Here is a 24435-nt window from a genome sequence, read left to right on the forward strand (position 1 = left end):
AACAAGGGTGTTTTGTTTGTTTGTTTCCCACCTATCCCCACACCTTCCAGTGAGAGCTGGCTTACAAGTTTTTTAATTCAGCATAATATTTGTGCACAATCTCCAGTAATTCCATCTTTTATCTGTATCTGGATGTTTTCCCTCATATTTGGCATATTAAAATAAAATAAGCTTATGTCTTTTCTTACTAATGAATATTTAGTGTAAACAACAGAAGGCATAACTAACAACTCCAGGAACGAAAGCCAACAGCAGGAATAGACTGTGAGCATTTCAGGGCTTTGAAGCCAGCCTGTCTATTCAGTGCATCTTTTATTCCTGCAGCACTGAATGCTGAAGAGGATCTATATAGCTGGGGTTTTTTCTGCAGCTTTCATCATTGAGCTGACAACATACAGGGTACAGTGTTAACTGTGCAGTCAGACTTAGCTAGGACTTTGCACTGTTGTATGTAAGTGGTCTATTTGAGCTTCTAGTAATGAGAAAGTATTTCAAATGTGGTATTTTTAATGGGTTTGTGGGATTTTTTTGTTAGGGTTTATTTGTTGGGTTGTTTTGGATTTTTCTTTTATTTCATCTGAGCATTATAGGAGGGACAGTTTTTTTAAAAAAAGAAATCTACTGATTCCTTATATACCTAAAGCTGAGTAGTTGCAGTATTGACTAGCATTTTAGAAACAAAAAGGGGTTTTAGAAACAGAAAAATGAATCCAATGTTTTTAACACTAGTATTACCCTATCTAGAGCTCTGTCTCTTTTATTAGTGGATTCAGGTAACTGCTCGTGCAGCTTTAACAAGAAGAAGGAGAAAGGTGTTGAACACTAGCAGACAGTGCTTTCTGCTGGATGTAGAATGAATACTGGAATTAAATGCATACATGAGTTGGTCTTAAAATACTCAACTAAAAATTGCTTACCCCTAATGCAGTACCATTCTCTTGATTTTGCCAGAACTGGCATCTCACAAGCCCTGTCTAGCAGTAGTACTTCTTTTTTCACCCTGAAAAACTTCAAGTTTAAAATTACTGGGTCTTTAAGTATTCATTCCCTTAAAAAAAAAAATTGAGTGTGTGTGTGAGAACCTGAGGCATACAGATTTGTTATTCTTTCTCAGAAAGAATGGGGAAATACAGGCAGTGCACAGTGAGCACAGTGAACTTTGATAGCTCAAGCTACTGAAATTTAAACCTAGGATACATGGAGCAACAGTAACATGAAGTGCAAATGAAATACTTCACCCTAGCACCTCTAGCCATGTATCTATACTCAGAAAATACACATTGGATTCACTGTTTGTGAAAACCTGAAAATGAACATTCAGTGTTTATTAAAATCTTTGCATACATCACATTCAAAGAAAAAAAAATTAAGTCTTAAATTTCCCTTCTTACATGCATCTCTAATTCAGGTTAGTAGAACCATCAGGGACTTGGAGATTCATTCCATGCTTTAGGAAAGGCAGAACCAGTAATAACTTGCAGTTTCTGACAGCTGTTTGTCAGAAATGTTCTTGACTAATGTGGATACTGACATCCTTTTGTCTTGTTTTGTTTTCCTGCCAGTTCATGATTTGGAGGTGCATATAAGAAGGAAAATGTAAAAAATTTGACAGTGTTGTGACAGATGTTTTTAGTAAAAATAACAGCTTAGCTCATGAAAGGGTTATCCTGTAGGTATCCTATATCCAGTAAAAATGGATGTTTTTGTTCAGTTTTGATCCATTTTTACATGGCACTAATTTGAATTCAAAGGATAATGCTCTTGCTCAGGGAATCCTGTCAGAAAATGCACCTTGAATTTGCAATTTTGAAGAAGGAAAATAGATTTGCTGTGGAACAAAAAAGCAATAAGCATTTTGTGACTACTTCAGTGAAGGGAAAGGGAGGAAATATTGCCACCTGGTGAGTGATTTGCCTGATTTGGAAAAGAATAAATTACTTCAGCATACCTGAAGAGAGGGTACAACAAGACATTTACAGTGCTGTCAGGAATGCTCATAAGTCACATCTTTGTTTTTGGTGTGGAATATGTGAGTGGTATCTGTCCACAGCTACCTTCAGAATGGAACAGAAAGCATGGAATGACATCCAGCTTCTAAAGATGTTAATGATCATGAAAGATTCCTGCTGGAAGATCAGATTGTTTAGTGCTGAATTGAGCTTTTTGACCCTGTGAACCATCAGTGGAATGGAATTATAACAGCATATAAAGCTGCTTAATTCATCACAGTTTAGAGGCAGAATTAATACATGCCCTGTGGGCTTGGCACTGTGTCATCAGGGCATCAGAAGTGACAGAAAATAAGGAGATAGAATCTGATTGGGGAGGGGGTTGGGGGGGAGGAAGCTTAAAAAAAAAAAAAAAAAAGTTAGACCCAGGATTTAGTCAGCTGGATTTGAGCTCTTTGCTCAGTATGTCCTCCAGATGGATTAAAGGATTTATGGTACTTGCAGCTTATGTCTTGTAACCACTTAGAGTTTAGGTTTGGCTATAGAAGTACAAGTACATTGCAACATTACAGTTGGCTGTTGTCAAATGCTGGTTAAATACCCTGTCTGCCCATTAGCTGCTATGGTATGAAAGTACTTTGGTCCAAGAATGTTGGCATTTTTATTCCATATTTTGGAAATACTGCTTCCCCCCACTGCCTGCCCACCCCCTTTTTTTTTTTTTTTTTTTTTTTCCTCTTCTGACACATGTGGTTGCTTTGAGGAAAGTTTCAAAACTGGTGGCTGGAGCAGAATTGGCTTCTATAGCCAGCAGTGCTCCTGTGCATTTCATAAATTTCGTTCAAATGCTTTCTCAGACTTCTGGAGCTGCTATTCTACACCTCTGAAACAGAATTTAAGTCTACATTAAGCATGGCTGGTTATCCCTCCTTGTAGTTCCCAGTGTATTTCCTGTAGGTTTTGTGCCTTGAAATGTAAACCATGGCTTGAGGTTGAACACATAAGGTCTGTGGTGAAGATATAGTTACTGGACAAGATTATGTTTTCAGGTAGAAATTCAGCACTGCTTGATACATAACTTTAAGATTTGTTCTTGTCAGGGTGTAGTTTTTGTTGGCTGAGAAGTGTCTGGCAACACAAGTGTCCATAACTTTGGCAGAGCCAGACACTTTTCATTCTTCAGTCTGTCTTTGTGACTTGGAGGGTAAATGGGAAGTTTGTAAAAAAGAAAGGTAAAGTCAGTTCTTAGTGGTACCCTATACAACAGCAGTGCTTTTGTGACCTTACCTGCAAAGGCACCAAACAGCAGCTTGCTGCTGGGCAGGTGGACAGCGATGCAGTTTGATGGGCACAAGGTTAAAATGAATCTTGTGGAATATTTGCAAATACCATCAAATGCAAATGCATGGGTTATTGATGACTACCTTTGCCAACCTTAAATATCCCAGAAAAATTTCTGTTACTTTTGTTCTGAACCAAAGCACTGGTGGCACCTTGTCACTCTGAATCAATGCAAATCACTGCTCTGTCTAACAGAGAGGCAGGTTTTTATTACAAGCACTGGTATTTTTACTAAAGGACTATTGCAGGCAGTGACAGAACACTTGTCACAACTATAAAACACTTTTATGTGTGCACAGAGCTGAATCAAACTGCATCTACAGATCAGTGTTTTACAGCCTCAAATATGCTATAAAGATAAAATATGCACTTAGTTTTGTGAATCAGGTCCAAGATGTTAAACTTCATAAAAGTTTGAGAGAACCAGCTATTTATAGATGTGGCAGCAGAGTCTCTGAATTGGATGTGTCTTGTTTTCTCATTCCAAAGATTTAAATATTTTAAAAAGGTACATAAAATATGATAGCATTTTGTATATCCACGTTCATCACAGCTTTAAAAAATTAATTGCTTTCTCCCATTTTCTTTTTAATTTTTTTCCTTATTTTTAAATCTAGCCTTTACATTCACAGTTCAGAAAGTTTGATTTTGGGTTTAGAAGTCAAGCAAAATTTAACATTACAAAACCAATGAACATTTTGTTATGAAATCTGTCTTTTAAAATTTTTTGGGATTTGTGATAGCAGTGTGTCTTACCATGTCTCTAGCTATGTGGAGATGGATGTCTACTTAGTTTTTACATGGTTGAGTGAGAATAAAGATTTCTGGAGAAAATGAGTGGAAATTGAAGAAGTGGGAAACTCACTTGGTCTTCCAGTATGCAAAGTGCCTAATGATGTGATTTCTGTTCCTACCAATACGAATTTGGTCCAGGAAACCGTCCTGGACTTTTTATGGTCTTTTGAAACACAGAACTCTGTTTTCTGTGTGATGGTTCTCTGCAAGTGCAGGCTGCATTGGCTATTGAATATGCTGTTCCTGTTTCTGGCTGCTTGTGGCTTGGGGCAAGCAGGGAGCAGTATTTCTGGCTCGGGAAATTGGCATCTACATTGGCTGAAACGCTGCATCTGTCCCAGCCTGGTGGCTAATTCTGATGAGCACCATCTGCAAGCTGCATAATGAACCAGAGAGGCTCTAATGATGTGACAGTCTGCTGGTACTGAACTGTAAATGGCATCCTGATGCTTTAGCAGTGCAAGGGTGATTCTTAATGAAATTGGGCCCTGCAGTATCTCAGGCAAACAAAGCTGTGACTTTTTAATGATTTCCTGAAGACAGGTCATGTTTTTATAATTATTTCCATCTCTGAATATACAGGAGTATCATTCCATTTTGTTCCCAAAGGGATTTACCCTGTTTTCTCCCAGAAATTGCTTAGCAGTTGGGATTGGCGTGTCCTTGTGTTTATTTTAGTCATCATAGACATAAATGCTTTTTACCCATATTATTTCTGTGCTATTTGGCTATCAGCAAGTGCATTCGCAGCATTTCAGCTGATATTTATTAATGACAGAATGCAGTCTGACCTACTTTTCACCACAGTGAGTGTAACCCCTTGGAACATAAATGAGGAGACTGCCGGAAATACTGATACAAATGATTCTACTGAAATATATTAACTTTGGTTTAAATAAGCATATTGTGCGCTATTCAGAAGGCAGGGAAAATAGCAAACATTTCTTTGATCAAATCCAAAATTAGAGGATTTTTTCATACTAGAAAATTATTTTCCATGCTGTTAAATAGTATGATTTTAGTGTGATCTTAGGGTAAATATCTTGTAGTTACTCTAAGAAGTCTTTGTATCATGGTCATTCAACAAATGAAGAAAGTTGAAATATTTAAGACAAATTTAATAGAGTTTGATTTGTAAGAGCCATTTTTATCCTATTGGTCAGTTCTGCCATATTGGTGCAAAACCAAAAGTTCTTTCCCTCCCTCACCACCCACCTCCCCCTGCCAAAAAAAAAAGCCAGTAACCAACCAAAAAAAAAAAAAAAAACCCCAACCAACAAAAAAAACCAAAACCAACCAAAGAAAAAAACAAACCAACACAAAACAAAACAAAACAAAAACCTCCCCACACCTTCATTTCATCTCTGGTGCTGTTGTATTGTAGATGCTTTTTCATTACTTTCCCACACACTGTGTCTCCTCCAGGGAGCTTTTGTCAGAGGTGATTTAAAAAGGCATAAGCAGGAGGACTGGTACTTCCCTTGTGTGCAGGTTATTGGATGTCTTGCACAGATCCTTTCTGTCACTCTCTGTGGGAAATGCTTGTTGGGCAGTGCAGCCTGTCTCCATGTAAACACCAGTTGCAATATGTGTGGAGAAAAATGATGGTGAGATTGAAGGTACTGGCATCTCTTTTCAGCCTTGTTCCTCTCTGCCTTAGTGTCTTACAGTGATTGCAGCTCAGAAGTGTATGAAATAACTTTTGATTTATACCTGGTAGTAAAAGAAATGAAAATGACAAGATACATATCTTATAAAAAAAACACAAACAACTAAAAACATGTTCTCACCTTCCTGGGGTTCACTGGACATCGCTGGGCACTTGTGCTTTAGCCTTTGTGGTCTTGACTGTCAGGAGCATTCAGTTCCAAGCTAAATACTGGAAAAGCTGAGGAGACAGTCCTCTGCACAGGTGTAGACTCCAAAGAGTGCATTTCTTTCTAGAGGTGGACAGGAATTTTAGAAAGCTTTAGGTTTGATGTCTGATAGAAAAAACTGCATTTGGATTTGTCTGTCCTTACCTTATAGGCATTGTGGAAAATTTTGGTCATCTCAGACACATTAGTGAATACATTCTATCCAAATATAAGGGGTGGAAAAAAGATACAACTGCTTTCACAGCAATTTTCTGTGGCATTCCCTTGTAAGGAGGGGAAAACACCACAAATTATTGTGAAGTTTGGTTAAATAGATTTTGTTTTGAAACTGGTGATTCTGCAGTATATGCTTGGCTGTGACTTTTTAATTAGTAGAGAGTAGTTTTTCTGCACACTTTGCTGACTGTTCCAAGTGGAGACACAAAATCAGAATTTGAATAGTGGCTAATTTGTCTTATTCTAAGAACTCCATCACTTTCAAATTGCATGTCAGCCTCTGAAGATGTCTTTTGTTTTGTAAGCAATCATCCAGTGGATGACTGTTTTCTTACAATTTTACAGTTCTTGTGCAATATTGTAGGGGAGCGTGTCAGCTCCTCAAAGTCAAGTGTACATACGTATTCCTTCATTTTCTCTCTAGCAGTTGGCTTGATGGATATTCAGCTTATCAAATTCTAAAGAGTTCAGAAAACTGAGGGCAGAATATAGTTTTCTTTACAGTGACTTAGGCAATTTCTGTGGTGTCTTTCTGATTTTTTTTTAGGAACTTTATAAACATGGTTGCTTACTGTTTTCCCTCAGGTAAGGCAGATGTTTGTTTTGTAAAGCTGTAGTCAAATCTCCATTTTAATACTTATTTTATAATTACAGACTTATGGAATAATGCATGTTTGAGAGGACCTCAGCTGATCTAATGTAACCTCCTAATCAAAGCCAGGGTTAGGTGTGCAACACCAGGTTGTTGCAGGTTTTATTGGCTTGAATCTTGACAGACTTCACTGGTGGAGGCTGTGCAGCATATCTGGACAGCTTCCTCCACTGGTGGACAGTTCTCATGGTGCAAATGTTTTTTGTTGTATTGAATCTGATCCTTTCATTTCACCTTACACTTACTGGCTCTTGCCATCCCACTCTGTGCCAGTATGAAGAGCCCAGCTCAACTGTGCCTCCCTGGAGATCCTGAATTATTAAGAATTATGTCTTCTCCATGCTGACAAGCACTGTCTGTGCAGCCTCTGTTTAGAGGATGAGTCCCTGCCAGCTTGGTTGCTTCTTCCTGGACTTGTCTGTGTTGTGTTGGGGGCACAAAGCCTTGCAGTGCTCTGAGTGTGGTCTGATGGATGCTGTGCAGAGGGGGCTGAGATAAACCCTTCCCCTGACTGACCCTGCTGATGTAGCCCATGTGGCTGGTGGCTTTTTCTGCTGCCCATCAGCAACTCCATGGCTTCTCCCAGAGAGCTGCTCCAGCCCAGCAGTTCCCAGGCTGTGTTGTTCCATGGAGTTGCTTCTTTACAGGAGCAGGACTTTCTCTTTGCCCTCTTGAATTCCATAAGGGCCCCATTGCTTCATTCCCCCAGTCTGTTGTGGTCCCTCTGAAGGGAAGCCCTGCACATACCAGCTGCTGTCCCCAGGCTGGTGCCACCTGCAAACTTGATAAGTGTTCACTCTTCCAGAGCATTGGTTAAGGTGTTGAGCAGCTCTGGTCCCATGTTCCACCCTTGCAATATGCAAGATGTATTTCAATACTGGCTTTAACTCAATCACCAAGCCTAAGTTTAATCCATCAGTCAGGTGGTGTGGCTGTTTGGCTTCTCTGTAGGAGTTGCCTTGTGCCTGCTGCTTGAAGACCAGCCTTGTGCAATCTCCTTCATTAGGAAAACAGAGTGGATGAGAGTTCTGTATATCTGCTGTCCTGTTATAGGCACCAGCAGCTGGTAGGCTGCTTAACTGGGATGGACAAATGTGTGGTGGAGTGGTTTGGGTGAGAAGTGGTTTTGGTCACCAAGAGTGGAAAATACAGTCACTGATGTGTGGTACCTATGTGCTCCCTTCCATGCCTGACATACTTGCCCATTCTCACTCTTACTGTCCCCAAATCTTGTAATCCGTGGGCAGTTTCGTAATGGAAATGCAACTTTTGTCTGCTTTCAGTTTTTATATTTTGAAGATCTAAGGTATCACCAGATACTGCTGTCAAAACCAGTTCTGGAGTCTGGCACCTCCACTTCAAGAACAGAGCATAAATAAAGAGTGAAACCTGTGCAACCACAGTTAAAAGAAAGAACTGCTCTTCAGAGATGGCTTTTCTTGGATTAAACTTTGGCAGCTTCAGATAGATGGAGGTCCTAGTTATTAGGAAATGAGCCTGGGAAGAGGAGCCAAAAAACCTCATAAGCAATTGATATTGTGTACCTATTCTTGTGATGAAGGTACACAGCATAAAAGCTTTATAGTGTGTGACCTTAAACATGTATTGTTTGATGATTACCCCTCCATCTTTGGTTGAAAAAAAGCAAAAGTTTAAATACTGAGTTACATAATTTGCTATTTAAACCTAATTTTTCTTTTTTTTCTTTCTTTTTTCTTTTTTTCAGTGACAATGACAAATATTGGAGAAAAAGGTAAGATTTTTATTAGCTATTTGTAGATGTAATTCATATATCAGAGGAGAACATTAATTTACTACAAGAATTGAGAAACAGTACGACTTAAACCAGTTAGAATTGTACTTCTTTTGTTCCCCAGTACCTTTTATTATCTTGCTGTCCCTGAATATTGCCTTAGCCATTACAAATAGAGATGAGAAAAATTAGAATTCTTTTACTCTTCTCACTGGCTTTCTGATGTGTTAACTAAAACAGTCCTTACATTCTGGTTTTTAAAAAAATTATTAATGATATGGAAATCTCTTGTAAAAGCAGGATTTCTAGAGATGAGCAGTGTATTTGTGTAGATGTAACATACTTAAATGAGAGGGGACCTTTTTCTGCATTTTCTTTTTAACATCTTTAAAGAAACAGAATCCTTCAGATATGTAGCCTTGTCAGAATATAATAAAACTGCCTAGTTAGCAGTCACTACAGTTCCTACCCTGATGCTGTAGCATGTTTAGATTGTTTTTCCAGATGCTACTACAGCATAACATGGAAGTGTAAAGTATAGGGCTGCAGAGCTTTTGGAGAAAAAGCTTTTTATGTTTGTGTAATTCCAGCAGATTTTATTAAGTCATTGGCAACTCCCTTGCTTAGAAAACATGTTTGTCAATGAAGAAGCATTTGCTTGAAAAGCTTTTTTTCAGTTCAGTGATCTCATCCCCTCTGTGAGTGTTGAAGTGTTATCTGCAGGCTTTGAATTTCAGTTTCTTGCTGCTCCATACTCTGTGGGAGGGGGGAAAAAAGTGATTTGATGGGCGTTGCTCACAAAACACATTAAAATTACCACCAAAATGTGTTGGGGAACATTAAATTTCCTTATTTTCACTCAAATGGTGGGCCTCAGCCAGTCAGAAGAAACTTACCCTGGCTATACTTCTACCCTGAGATTTTTCAGGAGTGAAAACTGGGCAAATGGGGCTCAGCCACACTACAGGTTGCCTCAAATTTCCAGGCAGCTCTATCTGTGCTAGCTAGCTGTAAGTTGGTTGCCTTCAAGCAAGGAGTTGGGGTTTGTTTTGGTTGGTTGATTGGTTTGGGGTTTTTTTCCAGAAAATGTGTGAAATAGAAAGATTTCTGCCAGGGAGCATCAGATAGCTGTTCTTTAACAGCCCCAGGTGAAATGAAGTTCTTACATTGGACTCACAACACCCACAGGTCTGCTGGAGCAGCTGGGTAGCCCAGGTCTCCATCACATGCAGGGAAACTGGTGGATAGATAACCTGGGAGGAGTGACCAGCCAGCACCAGGCTTTTTTTTTTTTTTTTTTTTTTTTTTTTTTAAATTGCAACAATAAAATGCTTAAATGCTAAATACAGATCAGTAAGTGCATCATGTACAAAACTGAGGTAACCTGTCCTACTTTGCTCTCACTATATGCCATGAGTATACTGTTGTTTAAAAAAAAATACTGATTTTGTTGTAAATTGTGGTTTTGTGAGTAAATTGTGTATTTTTGGAGTTGATAGAAATGTTCTGATAAAAATGGGGGCTGTTCCTGTCCAGATGCTTATGCAAGAACAAGATGGTCATTTAGTGTGTTGTGCTTTGTGTGGAGTCCAATTCTATCACTTATTTATACTGATAAAATTTTTCTTTCAGTTTATAGACCTGGCTTATGAATCTTTGCCCCTGTCATTCCAAAAGCTTTGTGCAGAGTTGCTCCTCAGATTCTATTAGTTTTTGTTTATTATTTTTAACAGCTTAGTGAATAACAGTAAATATTTACAATGTTCCTGCTATTTGAATAAGTAAACTTCAACACCAAAAGTATTCAGTGTTACTTTTTAGGCAAAATTGCAAAAAGTAAGAACATACCAGACAACTGTTCCTGTATTTATATGCACCATCATGCATGCATGTGTTCTAAAGAATTCTCTAGCCCTGAATAATGTGGCATATAAAAAGACTCCATGAGCTAACCATACAAGGGCAATATTTCAGATTGTGAAGTGAAAGTACACAGGTTTCTCATGATGAATCTTTTTGAGGATTTGAATTTGTGGAAGAATACTGTTTTCTTGGCATTAGAGTAAGTTAGTCAGGGGCTATGAGTTTATGATTTGCTGTTTACTTAGTGACTTGCTTACTAGGGTGAGAGCTTTTAAATGGAAATACATATCAACCTATGGCAGACTCTTTGGAAAAGTTACTGTTGCCTTCTATATTCTAGTAAAACAACTCAGTGTGATAAATGTTGGTTCTTGTCTATTAAAAAACATAAGAATAAATGTTGACTGGCTGTGAAGAATATAAAGTAGTGAATGAACACTTGAATTTAAAGGACCTGTAGGTTTTAAAAACCACCCAAGCGTCCTCTCTCCTAAAATCTAGCAAAAAAGAAATTAACTGGATATGGCTACTGCTCAGGTATCATGTGCATATTCACCCCAAGACTTACCTCACACTTGTCATTGTCCCCTTACATCCTTTGGGGATTGGGGCTTTTGCTGGGGGAGGCAGAGTGGTGGTTTGCATGGCTAGCACTCTCCCTACAAGGTTTATAAAGCTACAAAGCAGAGATGCATCAGATAATTAGGATTTTAAAAGTGTGTAAAGGAGACTGCTTGCTAATTAATGATGGAGCTTTAATAGGCTATTAACCATTTTCCTCAAACTTCTGTAATCTATGTAAACTGTATCATGACCACACAGTTTGTATTTGTCTTATGTAAAGTTGCAGTGCAGCATATTTGTTGCAAAGCTTTTCCAGAGCCTCTGTATTTACATCTGTTAGAGAACTATCTGTGATGCCTACAGGCAGTGTTTGTAAGTATTACAATATCACTGGTCTGTTTGTATTAATTCTGTTCCCTTCTGATTTTAGTTGTGTGCCTGGTTGCTTACCACATATTTTTCATGCTGTTCGTCTGGTCATATTGGAAAACAATCTTTACGCTACCAATGAATCCTTCAAAAGAAGTAAGATGAACTTAACTTTTGTTTATGAAATAGCCTAGCCAAATGCCTGATTTTGTGGGGTTTGAGTAACTTAGTCTCTGATCTCATGTAGCTTTATACACTGTAGAAAAACACAGATGGCAATTACAGCTTCTTAATAGATTGAGTCAGATTGCAATCAGTGTAGTGACTGAGACAAAAAAAGTAATAATTTCTCTAACTTTTAATAGATATTTTAAAAGAGATATTTATGGTAGAAGAAAAAATCCTGTCCACTTGAAAAATATGACTTGTTTGAACTAGCAGCCTAAATCTTTGCCTTGGGAATAGCAGACTTTATTGTGAGCAAAAATTTATTTCTCTGTGTTTAAGATTTATATTTCTTGTCAGCATCTATCTGTTGTCCTCTGAATTAGAACTTCTTCCTCATCCATTTTGGTATGAAGGAACTTTTGGATTTTGGTGGGAGTGCACATTAGGTAAGCTGATGGTGGGAAGCACAGTTGATTAAGCAAGAAGGGAGCTAGTAAAGGACAGCCACATCAAAAAAGAAATCTGACATGGTTCTCCATCAATGGCACTGATGGAAATTCTGCCCATGCAGCTTTTTATAGCTAGCACAACTTTTTGGCCTCTTGCATTGTCTTTGTTCAAAAGCCCCCCAGTCCCCAGTAGGTGCTGTGTTTCACAACCCCTGAGGCCAGGAGGAATCATGCTCTGGCTGGCCCTGTAGTTTGAAATACCCACAAAGCAAACCCTTCCTTTGGCATGGACTCAGCTCTAGCTCTAAGTACCAGATGAACCTAAAATGAGTGGCTTGTGATTCCTGCTGTTGTGCAGTGGTTCTTTTCCTTCACCATTAGGACGTATAATTGTGAAAGCAAGTAGATAATTCAAACTAATTGCCATCTTCACTGGAGTTCACACTGTAGTCTTTACTATAGCCTGGGGTGGGGAGGAGCAAAATAAATTTAAAACCTATTTCATTTGGTAATTACATAGCAAAATGTATGCATGTATATGATGACTATAGTGATAATTAGAAGGGTTTTCAAATCATTGGGCTGATGCCAACAAAAGCATTTTGACAAATCCTGCTAAATGTAGTACAGTTCCAAATGCATCATTCATTGCTACTGGAGGATTTCAAATGGGGTAGGAAAAGTACTGTAGTTGAGTAATAGAAAGCAATGTGTGGTGTTTTGTGTTATTTGAATTTACACAGTGTGGCTGGCAGTAAGTGACATCTTTGTTGTTTCTTGTCTTTTTCCTATTCAACTAGAGCAGTATTTTAAAAGTTTAATTAGGGTATTTTGTAATGTTAAATTACTGCTTGGCTTCCATTGTATGGGATGAAGTCTGCAAATAGAAAAAGATGTATTTTCAAGTGAACTGAACTAGCAAATACCCATTTGAAGACTGTAAAACAGATAGTATTTAGAGCTTTGCATTTTGTTTTCATGAATACTGCAGCTGGTGCAAACCACACAGCTTTCTTTTAAGCTTATTTCAAACTTTTATATATAATGCAGGTTTTGATGGATTTCACTGTAGTGTGTACCATTCTTTATTTGGGTGTACCAACTTAATACAAGCACTGCATGAAGATGGAAGTGAAAATGGTTACCCAGGTGCAAAGGTTTTAGATGTAGAACTGCTCAGAGGAAAAATAAAAAAAGATGGAACAGTAGCTCTGTTTACATCAAATAAGCATTTAAAAAATATTCCAGACTAAGTTTCTATAGTGAGAAATCTTATGTATCCCAACATAAATCTACTCTTATGTTGATAAGAGTGTGTTCTTGCAAGAGAAAAAAAAAAGGTGACCTGAAAACTCAAGTTAAACAGTGACTATCCAGCTTCACCTGGAAGACTGGGCTTTGTCAGGAAGGGTTGAGTGATGCCTTCTCTATGGAAGTGAGAATAGGCTCCTAACTGCATGTTTCTATCTGCTTTCTTATTTTACATGCATCACTTTCTTTTAGGAAAAAAAGAAAATCAATATTATTGAAATGACTAGCCTTCCTGTAAACATAAATACTGTGCAGAGGACTTCTGTTTCTGGCACAGGATAGAGACAGCTCTTCCTGCCAAACGTGGACTTGTTTTCAAAGGTGATTTTGTATCGTGTGTCTCTGGTAAAGATACCAGAGACTTCTGTCCATTTCTAGAAGCTACAGTGACAAAGCTGGCTATGTTGCTGTGTTGCAGAGGACTTTGCAACACAAGAAATTCATGCTTCTTCATGTATACTAAGCATCTCTCTCAGTAATTTTTGCCTTTACAGCACTTGCTAGAGCCCGGTTTGTTACTGTTTTGGGCAGGGACTGAAGCTGGCATTTTATTCAGGAAAATATTAATGATATGGTTATTTTGCCTTGCAAAACCCATGTCTTCCTTCTCTCAGCCAGTCTCTAAAGCAAAAACACATCCTAACACCTGCATGAAGAGAACAGCAGTGTCAAAGAACAGAAAGGAAAATGCCAGACACCAGAAAAGAAATAAAGCTGTCTTTTCTGCTCTTACTAGTAGTGTATTTTCTTTCAGTTAAACACTGACATCCCTAGGTTATATTCACTAGTTCATATTTGGCATTACAGAAGTAAATTCACTGACCTTTCAGGGGAATGATAAGTTCTTGATCTTTCTCTTGAAAAATGTTGCTTAACACTTCTGGAAGCATTCAGCATTGCATCCATACCAAATCAGAAGTGTTTTTAATTTTGTGTTCAGTTGCCATAAAATAAATTAGTGGTCATGGGAGCACTGGGTTTTTTGCTGTAATACCCTGTACACGTTGCTAATCCGTCTTTATATAATGAATATTTATTCCTCTCTACACACACATATTTAACTTGGAATTTGCTACTATTTCTTCTGTTTTAAAAATTGTTCCAGTTTCATCTATCATATTCAGACAAGGAGTCCCTAGAGAGGGAGCCTAGAGGTGAATCCCAGCAAGAAGTCTTAAGACGGGCAGCCAAGGACCTTCCTATCTATACACGGACAATGTCTGGAGGTAAATAGCTGTTCAGGACACTAACAAAGGCAGGTGTCTTGATGCACTACTTAAACTAATTTAAAAAGAGTTTTCAAGGGTTTGGATTGAACAGAAAGAGGTTTTTTTATATTTCATAACATAGTGGTCCAAGAACTTTAATTCAGCTTGGTGCTGCTGCGTTTATTCAGTGTATAAAGATGTCAGGAAGTAAATTTCAGCAAATAATTTAGGATTTTAAAGTGGGTTGACAATGCCTTACTTTTGTTTTCAAATTGGCATTAACAAACAGCTTGTGTTACTAACAGGCTGCAGAAGAGGTTGTAGCAGTCATTAACTGCATAGGTTTCTTTTATCATAGGTTAAAAAATAAGAAAAACAGAATCACTGTCTGCATGTCATGTATAGCTAGATAGATCACAATAAGAAACTGTTACTGTTCTACTTGTTGATCATTCAGTTGCAAGAACAAAAGATCATCCAAACTAAGAGTTAATCTAATCCTCCTCACATTGTCAGTTTTTGAATGCTGACTAGCTGAGCAAATCCAAGAGATAATCTCACATAATAAATTAAAGCTGTTGGAATTATAGCTTAAAATAGCTATATTGTTGAATGGTCTTTAACGTTTTCCAGTCTAGTGAGGGTTTTGTTGGTGGGTTGTTGGTGGGTTGTTTTGCAGAGCTAAAAGGTTTGGGGGAGAAAAAAAAAAGATTTGCATGATTAGCAGAGATTGCAAAAACTGAGCTTTTTGGATTCAGTCTGATAGATTCAGCATTGCAAGTAGTTGAAGAATGCTTTGGTATTTGCAGCTGCTTCTGCTCATGCTGAGATGCTTTCCTGGGGGAGCTGGTAGTGTTTACTTTTGCACAGACTTCAGAAATCAAAATGTGTAACTGTACATTGAAATCTGATCTTGGAACTCTTTTCTTTAGCAATCAGATACTGTGACAGATGCCATCTTGTAAAACCAGATCGTTGCCATCACTGTTCAGTATGTGACAAGTAAGAATATTTTTTAAATAAGTGATTTTCTGAATTAATCCATTTTTCTTTCTTGGCAGATAAGCTTTTATTTTTTATGAGTAGTTTTTTTTCAGTCTTGATATTTTCTCAGACACACTTTTTTCCCCCTTAGATTTTTTTTTTTTTTTTTTTAAGATTTAGTTTTCATTTATTTATTTCTAAGGAAGTCTATAGCTTAGTCTAATTCATTTCATGGCTCCCTTGATGCCAGCATGGATTACATGGTCTCACACATTCTGTACATAATGGTTAAAAATTATAAATATTAATAAAGAATTTTCCTTAAGAATGTAACCAAAAATAGCTGATAAAAGTGTACTTCTTTTGTTGGAATCTAAATAAACATCTCTACCCATCTCAATCTAATCATGATGTTGCATCTTACCTGAGGTAATAAAAGGTAATAAACTTAGTATTCTGTATTTTACTGGATAACTTGCAGGTTACTTTTGGTTAAAGAAAAAAACAGCCAAACATTTTCCCATTTCTAACTGAAGCCATAAAATTAAGTTCTAGTTTGTCTAGCACAAAAGGAAGTTCATATCCATACTCTCCAGAAGTCTGATTGCTTTCTAATTTAATCTTTCTTTTGGCTGTTCTCTCTGATCCTTCTCCAGTTAGCTTGGATGCCTGTGTGTTTCTTTACTGTGGCCCCACAGTGCTTTTTATTTCTAATTCTGGGAGAAGACACTTCTTCAAAGGGTGATTTATTCTTAGCTTTAAGGCTGTTCCAAATATTCTTCAGCTGATCAAATGTTCCAACACAATTGTGAGGTGGAGAAGATGTTGTTTTGTCCAGGAAAGCAATAGAGGCACTGAAAGAGAGACAGAGTTGAGGCAGGAAGAGCATCTTGGTTGTATGGAATGGTGGTTGCAGTGTAAGATAGCAGCAGTCATTTGTGTTTCTGGAGAAGAAAAATGGTGACTTGTTACTCCACAAAATGTGAGGGAAATTTCCAGAATGCAATTACTTAACATATTTTGTAGAATACCTTTGTTTTGTCCTTACCTTACCAAAATTTGCTCATTTCAATCATATCTGATTTTCTTGGGAACATTTCATTAATGGAACATTTTATTAAATTTTGCAATTCTATTATGAAATAAATGTTATTATTTATTATTAAGTAAATTTTATTACTTTTTAAAAAATTACTATTAAATATTAAATTTTGCAATTAATTAATTGCAAAAGTGTTTGGCATTTCTCATACAAGGTAAGCTCTTAAAAACCTTGTCTGTTTGCATAGAAAGATGCACATATTTCTATAAAAACAAACCATATCCTTGGAAATATATGTAGTTGTATGACTACATAACAATTGAATTAGCCCAGTTTCTAAGGTTTTGCAAGAAATAAACAGTAGCTGACAATCCTATTAAGACTGAGGACCAAATGCTAAAGTTGACCAACTCCTATAGATTGCATTTTCTTAAATCATAAGTTCATGACATATCAGATGTTTTCAATTTGCCTTATCTGCCATTTCTGCAATTCCCTTGTAGGTAAACACTATTATGTGAATTTAAATAGATGTATTTGTTAACTAGATTACATAATATATGGTAAATATGGATAATTCTTAATTTGTATGTAAATAATTTAAATCTGGCATGTAATTTTGCTTCTGACATTTTTCTTTTCTTTTGGTGATGCTTGGAATTCTACTGGGATTTTTAAAAGATGCATTTTGAAAATGGATCATCACTGTCCTTGGTAAGTGTACTATTGGTTTTCTTATGTTCTGGTGTAGTAAAATGCACTTTTGTGGGGCCTGCCATGATGATGATGCTTCAGCATTCCTAGAGTTAGATTTGTATGTGAGGTTACTGTTCTTGCAGAACTGTTGGAGTTATTTCCTCTTTTCCTAGTTGTGACATACAGAAAGAAGTTCACTTATCATTTTTCTTGGACTTTTGAGTTTGGTACCTCTTATTGTTTTTACAAGTATGGATGAAGCAGACGTCTGATCAGTGAGACCTTCTTTTAAGAATTTCATATTTGCTTTATGGATTTTCAGTATTGCTGTGCCTTAGTTGCATTGAAAGGTGAAGTGCAACCCTAGGTTTAAAATGAAATGGCAAGGCTGTGCCCAGTTCTTTTTACTGAAGCTCCCAGGACAGCTGGAGTGGACTTGCTGGAAACACCCAAGTTAGCCCTTCTAGTTTTATGGGTTCTTTGTTTTTCATTCTTTCTCCCCTCTGCCTCCCACCCTCCCTTGTTTTGGTGCTGTGTCAGCCCACACAGTGATCTTGTACTCTGGTCTTTTCTTGGCAGCCCTTGGAACCAGTGGATAGACAGGATGTATAATTAGTTTTGTGTCAGTTTGTCAGGTGTATCTCACAGAAATAATTAAAAATAATTGCTTAGGTCCAAGTTTAGAGGATTGAGTGGCTCATAGCAATTCCTCATCATATAAAATGAGCAGAGAAGAATCCCCTAGGTTGGACAAACCTGATAGATGGTTCTAAGCAGTGGTTTTGACACTTTCTCATATCAGATTCTAGGACAGAGGAGACTCTGTCCTGGGGCAGGAAGGGCTGCTGGGCTCCTCCTGTTTCTCTTGGTCCTGACTACAGCATCTGCCATAATGTAGTTTGATTTTAAGCGTCTCATCTTATTTTGCATCTACATGGTAGGTACAATTGAAAGAAGCAGTTACCAGTGTGGGTAGAGGTTTTTGCTGTAGGCATAACCAGCATGTGAAAATTGATCATGTTCAGTGTTAAGAGTGTTCTTCTTAAAAAAATCATAAACAAGAACAACAAACAAGGCCAAAACAAAGCAAACAGGTAAAAACCATTGAATGTGAAACAAATTTCTTAGAACAATAAAAGAGAGTTTATTTTTTTTCAGCTTTTTGATACCTGCCTTGTCAAAAGCTATAAACATTTATAAGCTTTGTGGTCTCTTTGGGATTTTTTGTGGTTTTCTGTCTTAAGACGTTTATGTGTCCTTCATGTAAGCTTCAATTTCAGAATAAAAATCATTGTATCAAATAACAAACCATAAATGGTACTTAGGGTTCGTGTAAAGGGACAGCAAAGTGTTATTTCACTGGGGCAGAAATTTCTAGAAAAACTCTGTTTCCCTCTCAGTAGTATTTGCTTACTGTAAGTGTTCACACTTTTCTTAATCTAACAACATAAATCTTTTAAATTTGAGAGTATTTACACTGCTCATTGGTTTTGATCTAATAAGCAATGGGTGCAAAAAATAAAAATACAAATAGAGAAGGTATTGACAGATGTGCAATGTTTCTTGATGGAGAGATGTTCCTTTTGTACTCCAAGTAACAGAAATGCATTAGAAAAAAAGGTACTGTGCATTTTTTCCTGATTTGAGCAGATGTTCACAGTTCCTTGCTCACCCCAAAAGAAAAAACCTGTGTGGAAGAGATGAAAGCAGATAGGCAGAAGTGCTGATTAAGATTTATAGTTTCCTGTAAAGACCCATGTTCAAAGGTTCTTAGGGAAATACATGGCTATCTTGCAAACAAATGTAAGGGTGCAGTTCAGTGTAATGGATGGAGTTTAACCCCATCATTAGGTTCTGCTGAACATCATTGAGTTCTGCTTTGCTTTTCATGTTGTGATTTTTTTGGTGGGAGCAAGTTGGGTGGGAAGGAAGGGAGAAATAACTCACATGATGCTTAGGGAGAGCAGGGAAACAGCAAAGACAGCTGTCTCTAATGTAATATTCTGCTAGGAGAGGGATTTCTGGAGAGGGGATGGATAAAAATAACCTGTGGAAGGTAAGATGAAGGTTCTGGAAGGTAATGAGAGGCTGTTGTGTCCTAGCCCCAGGTCAGCTGTCTGCTGCTCTCTGGAAGGCTTTATTTTGGCTGTCACTCCTGTGCTAATGGAAGCACTGTGATAAATGGAAATATTTAACACTAACTGCCCACTAACTATTCTGAAAGGTTTATGTGATGCCTTGGAGATTTCTAGTGCTGCTGCTACTCACTATTTACAGATGGAGCTGCAGGTGGGAATCCAGAGCCTTGAGGCATCACCAAAAATGCTGTTTGTATATAACACTCTTAGTACTAACAAGTGTGTTTAGGAGCACTTTAGGGAAAATTCAAAACATCTCTCCTTTATCTTTTGAGCAAACCAAATAGCTGGCACCTCCTGGAATCTGTGATGCTTTTTGTTAACTGAGCTGCATCACCTTCAGTGCCTTGTAAATTATTTCTTTGCCTGGCATTTTCAGTAAACTAACCCCTCAGACAGGAATGATGTATATTCTTCTTTGTACTTGAAAATGTAGTGTTTAAAATTTTAGCTGCAATCCAAATTGTTACTCTGGACTGTTCTGACTGTATGAATGTTTCACTGCAATAACATACCATTATTTAGCCAGCTGTTGGTATATTTATCAGTTTTACTCTTAGAAATGTTAGACTTCAAATCTAACCACCATTCTTGAGGTTTAAGATTTGGTGCTATATGTTCAAACAGTAGAATTACAATACCTTGTCAATCTTCTGATGAACTGTTCTTTTCCAGTAAGACCTCTGCAATCTGGGCCTTGTCAAAATTCAAGGGTGCATAATAATTTATGCAAGTTTATTTTGATATGTGTACCACATACCATTGTGCAAAACAACAATTAGAAATAAAACCATCTTTGATTCAAGAAACTTCATCTTTGGGGAACAACTTGGTATTTGTATTCTGATATTTCTGATATTTCTTTTCTCACATCAAACAGTGTCTCAAATAAGAGCAGTTCAAAAATAAGTATCATGAAAGGAAAGTAGAATTATTGTAAAAAACTTGAACCTGAATTGCTTGCAGTTTATCATGGAATTGCTTACTTTGACATATTTAATAAAAAAACCTCTATTTCACTGTGGATAATTTTATATTTACTTTTTGATAAGAATAATGATGGGCTTAAAAACATACCTTCTTTCTCTTTAATTAGAACAATGTGTTATGAGTGCTTAACTGTAGTTAATATAAATGCTTTAGCTATTGCTGCATGTTTAAATGACAATGCAAAATGTAATGTTTAGCAAGGTGTTATGTTTTGTCTAAACAAATCTTAGAACAAACTCATTACCCATGCTGAGAATGGGTAACAATAATGTACAGTGAAAATTTCTTTGCTTTTTTAAGATTTTACCCTTATCTGATTAGCATCTCTTCTGCCATTAGCATTACCATCTCCCTAAAGAAGAGAATAGTTGTGGTAACTTGCCTTGCACTTCTGGAAGCTGAAGTTGAGCCTCACCACGCATTCTTTGGGTTTTGGGGTGGTTTTTTTTTTTTGAGAATTATTTATCAATACACAAGTATCTTTATGGGTGTAGTCTTCTCTTAAGTGACTGATCTTTGTGACAGCAGTTAGGTTTTTTTAAGCTTATAAGAAGAGTTCTGTCGAGGTTAGTGCTTTGATTAGCTTCTCAATTTAGCCAAATGAAAGAGGAAGCAGTTTACCAATAAACTGCCCATGGGGAGTGCTCCAATATTTTTTCATTTGGTGGGTGTAGTATCATTATATGCTTAATAGCACTCTGAAGTTCATAACACATAATATGTTGTCTCTAATGGGAAGCTACTCTGGTACTAAATGCACCCTCATCATCATAGTGAATACTAGTTGCTCATTATCCTGTATAAAAATCTTTACAAATGGGAGACAGGTGATTTTAAGCCCATAAATGAAAATCCTAAAATGAGATGTATTTTAACATTTAGATGTGTTTCTAATGTCTTACTCCCTGTCATGTTGTCACTGATATGGAATGTTTTCTATTCTAGAGTAGCATTTCTCTCATTGTTTTATGTAAATATAAATATTTTTAGGACTATCCTATGAATGCTCTTACATTTGAGAATCTTACTAAGAAGTTTTATGGTATGAGAAACTTTAAATATATAGTATGATTGATGAAGGAGGATCTGGATTAAATGAGACTTCTTTTATACTCAAAAAATTCAGTCAAATTTCAGTTCCTGGCTTGTCACTGGCCAGTTGGCATGCAGTATGCCTAATGGTATAGCATGGATACTTACCTGCAAACTAAAAAAAAAAAAATGGCTAACTGCAATCACATTTACATCAGATGTTCTGAGAACAAATTTCCTACCATAAGTGAAAATATAACTTCATTAAGTTATTGAAAGTGGTGTTACTTGGTAAAGTCTTTGGGTTTTTTTGTGGTGGTGGTTTGATTGGAGTTTCTACACTAATTTGAGAATTTGAACTAAATCCATTCCAGTAGCTTGAGGCAGCAGAGGCAGGAAGTAAAACTTGGTTTACATGCTGATATAAATGTTTTTAGAGTAAATAAATTTAATTTAAATTGGATGACAGCAAAGAAAACTTTCATGACATTTCATTTTTACATGGTTTTTGTTTGTTTTTATCAGGGTGAACAACTGTGTAGGATTCTCCAATTACAAATTTTTTCTTCTCTTCTTGGCTTACTCACTGCTGTATTGCCTTTTCATTGCTGCAACAGATTTGCAGTACTTCATAAAGTTTTGGACAGTAAGTACTCTGATCTACACACTGTCTTTAAGTGTGTAAAGTTATTGCTGAGCAAGATATCTAAGATTCTAAGGGGACCTACAAAAAAGCTAAAGATAGAAATGTTTACAGGGACATGTAGTGATAAGACAAGAAGAAATAGCTTTAAGGTGAAAGATGGCAGATACTGATTATTTATTAGGAAGAAATTCTTTACTGTGAGGGTGGTGAGGCACTGGAACAGGCTGCCCAGAGAAGTTATCAATTCTCCATCCCTGGAAGTGTTCCAGACCAGGTTGGATGGGGCTTTGGCAACTAAATGATTGTTAAGATCCTTTCCAAGCCATTTGTTTTTCCAAGTTTTTCCTTGTAAACTATTATCTCCTAATATTATGTACAAAAGTATAACCGTATATATAGAATCATAGCCTTCATTTTTTCAAATTATTCTTCTCTAAAAGACACTTCAAAGTTCAGATCTAAATTTCAGATTCTTGCTCTCAGTATTTACAGTTTCCCAAGGAAGGGCCTGTTGCTTTAACTTAAATGCTGCCACCAACCTAATTGTATGGCTGTCTGTACATAGAAGGTGTATAATCCATTTATTGATATTCTTGTTGTGTGGTTTATTTGTCTGTGTGCTGAATTTGATTTGGCTGAATAGAGGATTAATAATAATCAAATGAAACTTCTATTTTCCCAATTCTAATTGTTTGTTTTTTTTTAATTTTTAGAATGGCCTTCCTGATACTCAAGCCAAGTTCCACATCATGTTTTTATTCTTTGCTGCAGCTATGTTTTCTGTCAGTTTGTCTTCTCTCTTTGGGTATCACTGTTGGCTTGTCAGCAAGAATAAATCTACATTAGGTAAGTAGATTTAATGCTTCTGTGTTTGACAGCAAAAAATAAATAATAAATGTATCTTATATGCATGGGGATAATGGAGGAAGTGGGCAATTCTACACAGGTTCCTTGGATCTTGGTTAGAAGACTCCAAGTTCTTCTGCTCCCTGGAAATTTTGAGTCTTTCTCTCTTGCCCCAAAGGGCCAAGCTATTCATAAACTTAATGTTCTTCCTCTCACTTTCCACCCACAGTTTATTAAGAGAGACTTAATAAAATAAAAAAATTAAAATCAAGATAAATTTCTGATAAATGGTAGATGGACTACTGTGTGCTTGCACACATAATGTTTGAATGCATGTGTGTCTGATCACAAAGCTGAATAAATAAAGTCCTGAAGACTTAAGTGCCTGTTCTCTGCTGCATGCTGGACTGTAATAATGCCAATTTACAATATGTTCATTAAAATTTCTAAATCTCTAAATGCTTTCCTGTTGACATAAGCTGATTTAAAGTAGGCCAATGAATTGACCTGTTTCTTCCAGTTCTCTTTGGATTTGTTGATGATGATTAATGATGACTTTGGTGATTCATGGAAAACTTTGAAAATAGGTATCTGTATCAATGGAAGAAAGCTTGTTTGCTTCAAGATTTGCTCTAGGATTTTTGAGTTTCTTCAGTATTCTAACAAATCATTGACTTTGAACAATTTTTACTGGTATTAATTTCTATCTAGGTATAAGTATAGAAAAGTTGCATTAAATATGCTATTTGAACAATAATAAATTCATGTTCTGTTTATAAACTGATCTTACAATTTTAGTGCAAAAAATTTGTTCAGAAGTAATTATAATATATTACACTTTTAATTCAACATTTTGTGTTTTCAAAACAAATGGAATCCCATGCTGACAGTATAACATGTTTCCTGCATACTTGATGTACTCAAAAGGATCTCTTCCCGTTTTACTTTGGGAAATTGCTCAATATGTGAAGCCTTAAAATAATGAAGCAAGTGTAAATATAATGAAGAAAGCCTTAAAATAATGAAGCCATAAGGTAATGAAGCCATGATAGCTTTAAATGTGACTGTGCTTAAATAACCCAGGGAGTTCTTTTTCTAGCCTAATATGTGCATCTCAAAGGGTGCCCCCATCTTCCCTTCCCCCTTCTTTGTTGTAATTAAGGCACAGTGCATGTGGAAGGTCATTTCCAGCAGCTCATAGCTAAGGTTTGACTGCAGAAGGGCAGTCTCAGCATGGTTCTGACAGGGTTTGTGGGAGCTGTGCTGTCAGGACATCAGGACAGAGTTGCCTGCTATGTATAGCCAATTAAGGGAATTAAATGGCTATCAGTCACTTGGTGGAAAGTGAATGAATTTTCTGCTTCAGGCACTTTGCAACACTTGAAGCTATATTTAGCTCCCTTCTCCAGAAATTTAGGTTGGATGGCCAGGGGGAATAATTTGGGTCTATGAGTAAAGACATTTCCTGATGCAGTGGAAAAAACACACAGTATTTTTATGCCCCAGTGTGTGAAAAACTAGTCTTACTACTAAAGCAGGTTAACTT

At 36.9% G+C, this 24435-nt stretch overlaps 1 protein-coding gene across 2 annotated transcripts in view; it reads left to right on the top strand.

The window, feature by feature from the left end:
- Positions 1 to 24435, top strand: part of ZDHHC2 (zDHHC palmitoyltransferase 2) — a 35171-nt gene that overhangs the window by 1845 nt on the left and 8891 nt on the right. For both annotated transcript variants that reach the window (XM_079306749.1, XM_079306750.1), the window contains exons 2-8: positions 8557 to 8583; positions 11441 to 11535; positions 14413 to 14533; positions 15448 to 15517; positions 17223 to 17255; positions 21923 to 22043; positions 22757 to 22889. In XM_079306749.1, coding sequence (XP_079162875.1) covers positions 8557 to 8583; positions 11441 to 11535; positions 14413 to 14533; positions 15448 to 15517; positions 17223 to 17255; positions 21923 to 22043; positions 22757 to 22889 — 600 coding nt within the window. The remainder of the gene's footprint in view (positions 1 to 8556; positions 8584 to 11440; positions 11536 to 14412; positions 14534 to 15447; positions 15518 to 17222; positions 17256 to 21922; positions 22044 to 22756; positions 22890 to 24435) is intronic.

Source organism: Erithacus rubecula (genome assembly GCF_903797595.1).
Source record: "Erithacus rubecula genome assembly, chromosome: 5".
In the NCBI taxonomy this organism is placed as follows: domain Eukaryota; kingdom Metazoa; phylum Chordata; class Aves; order Passeriformes; family Muscicapidae; genus Erithacus; species Erithacus rubecula.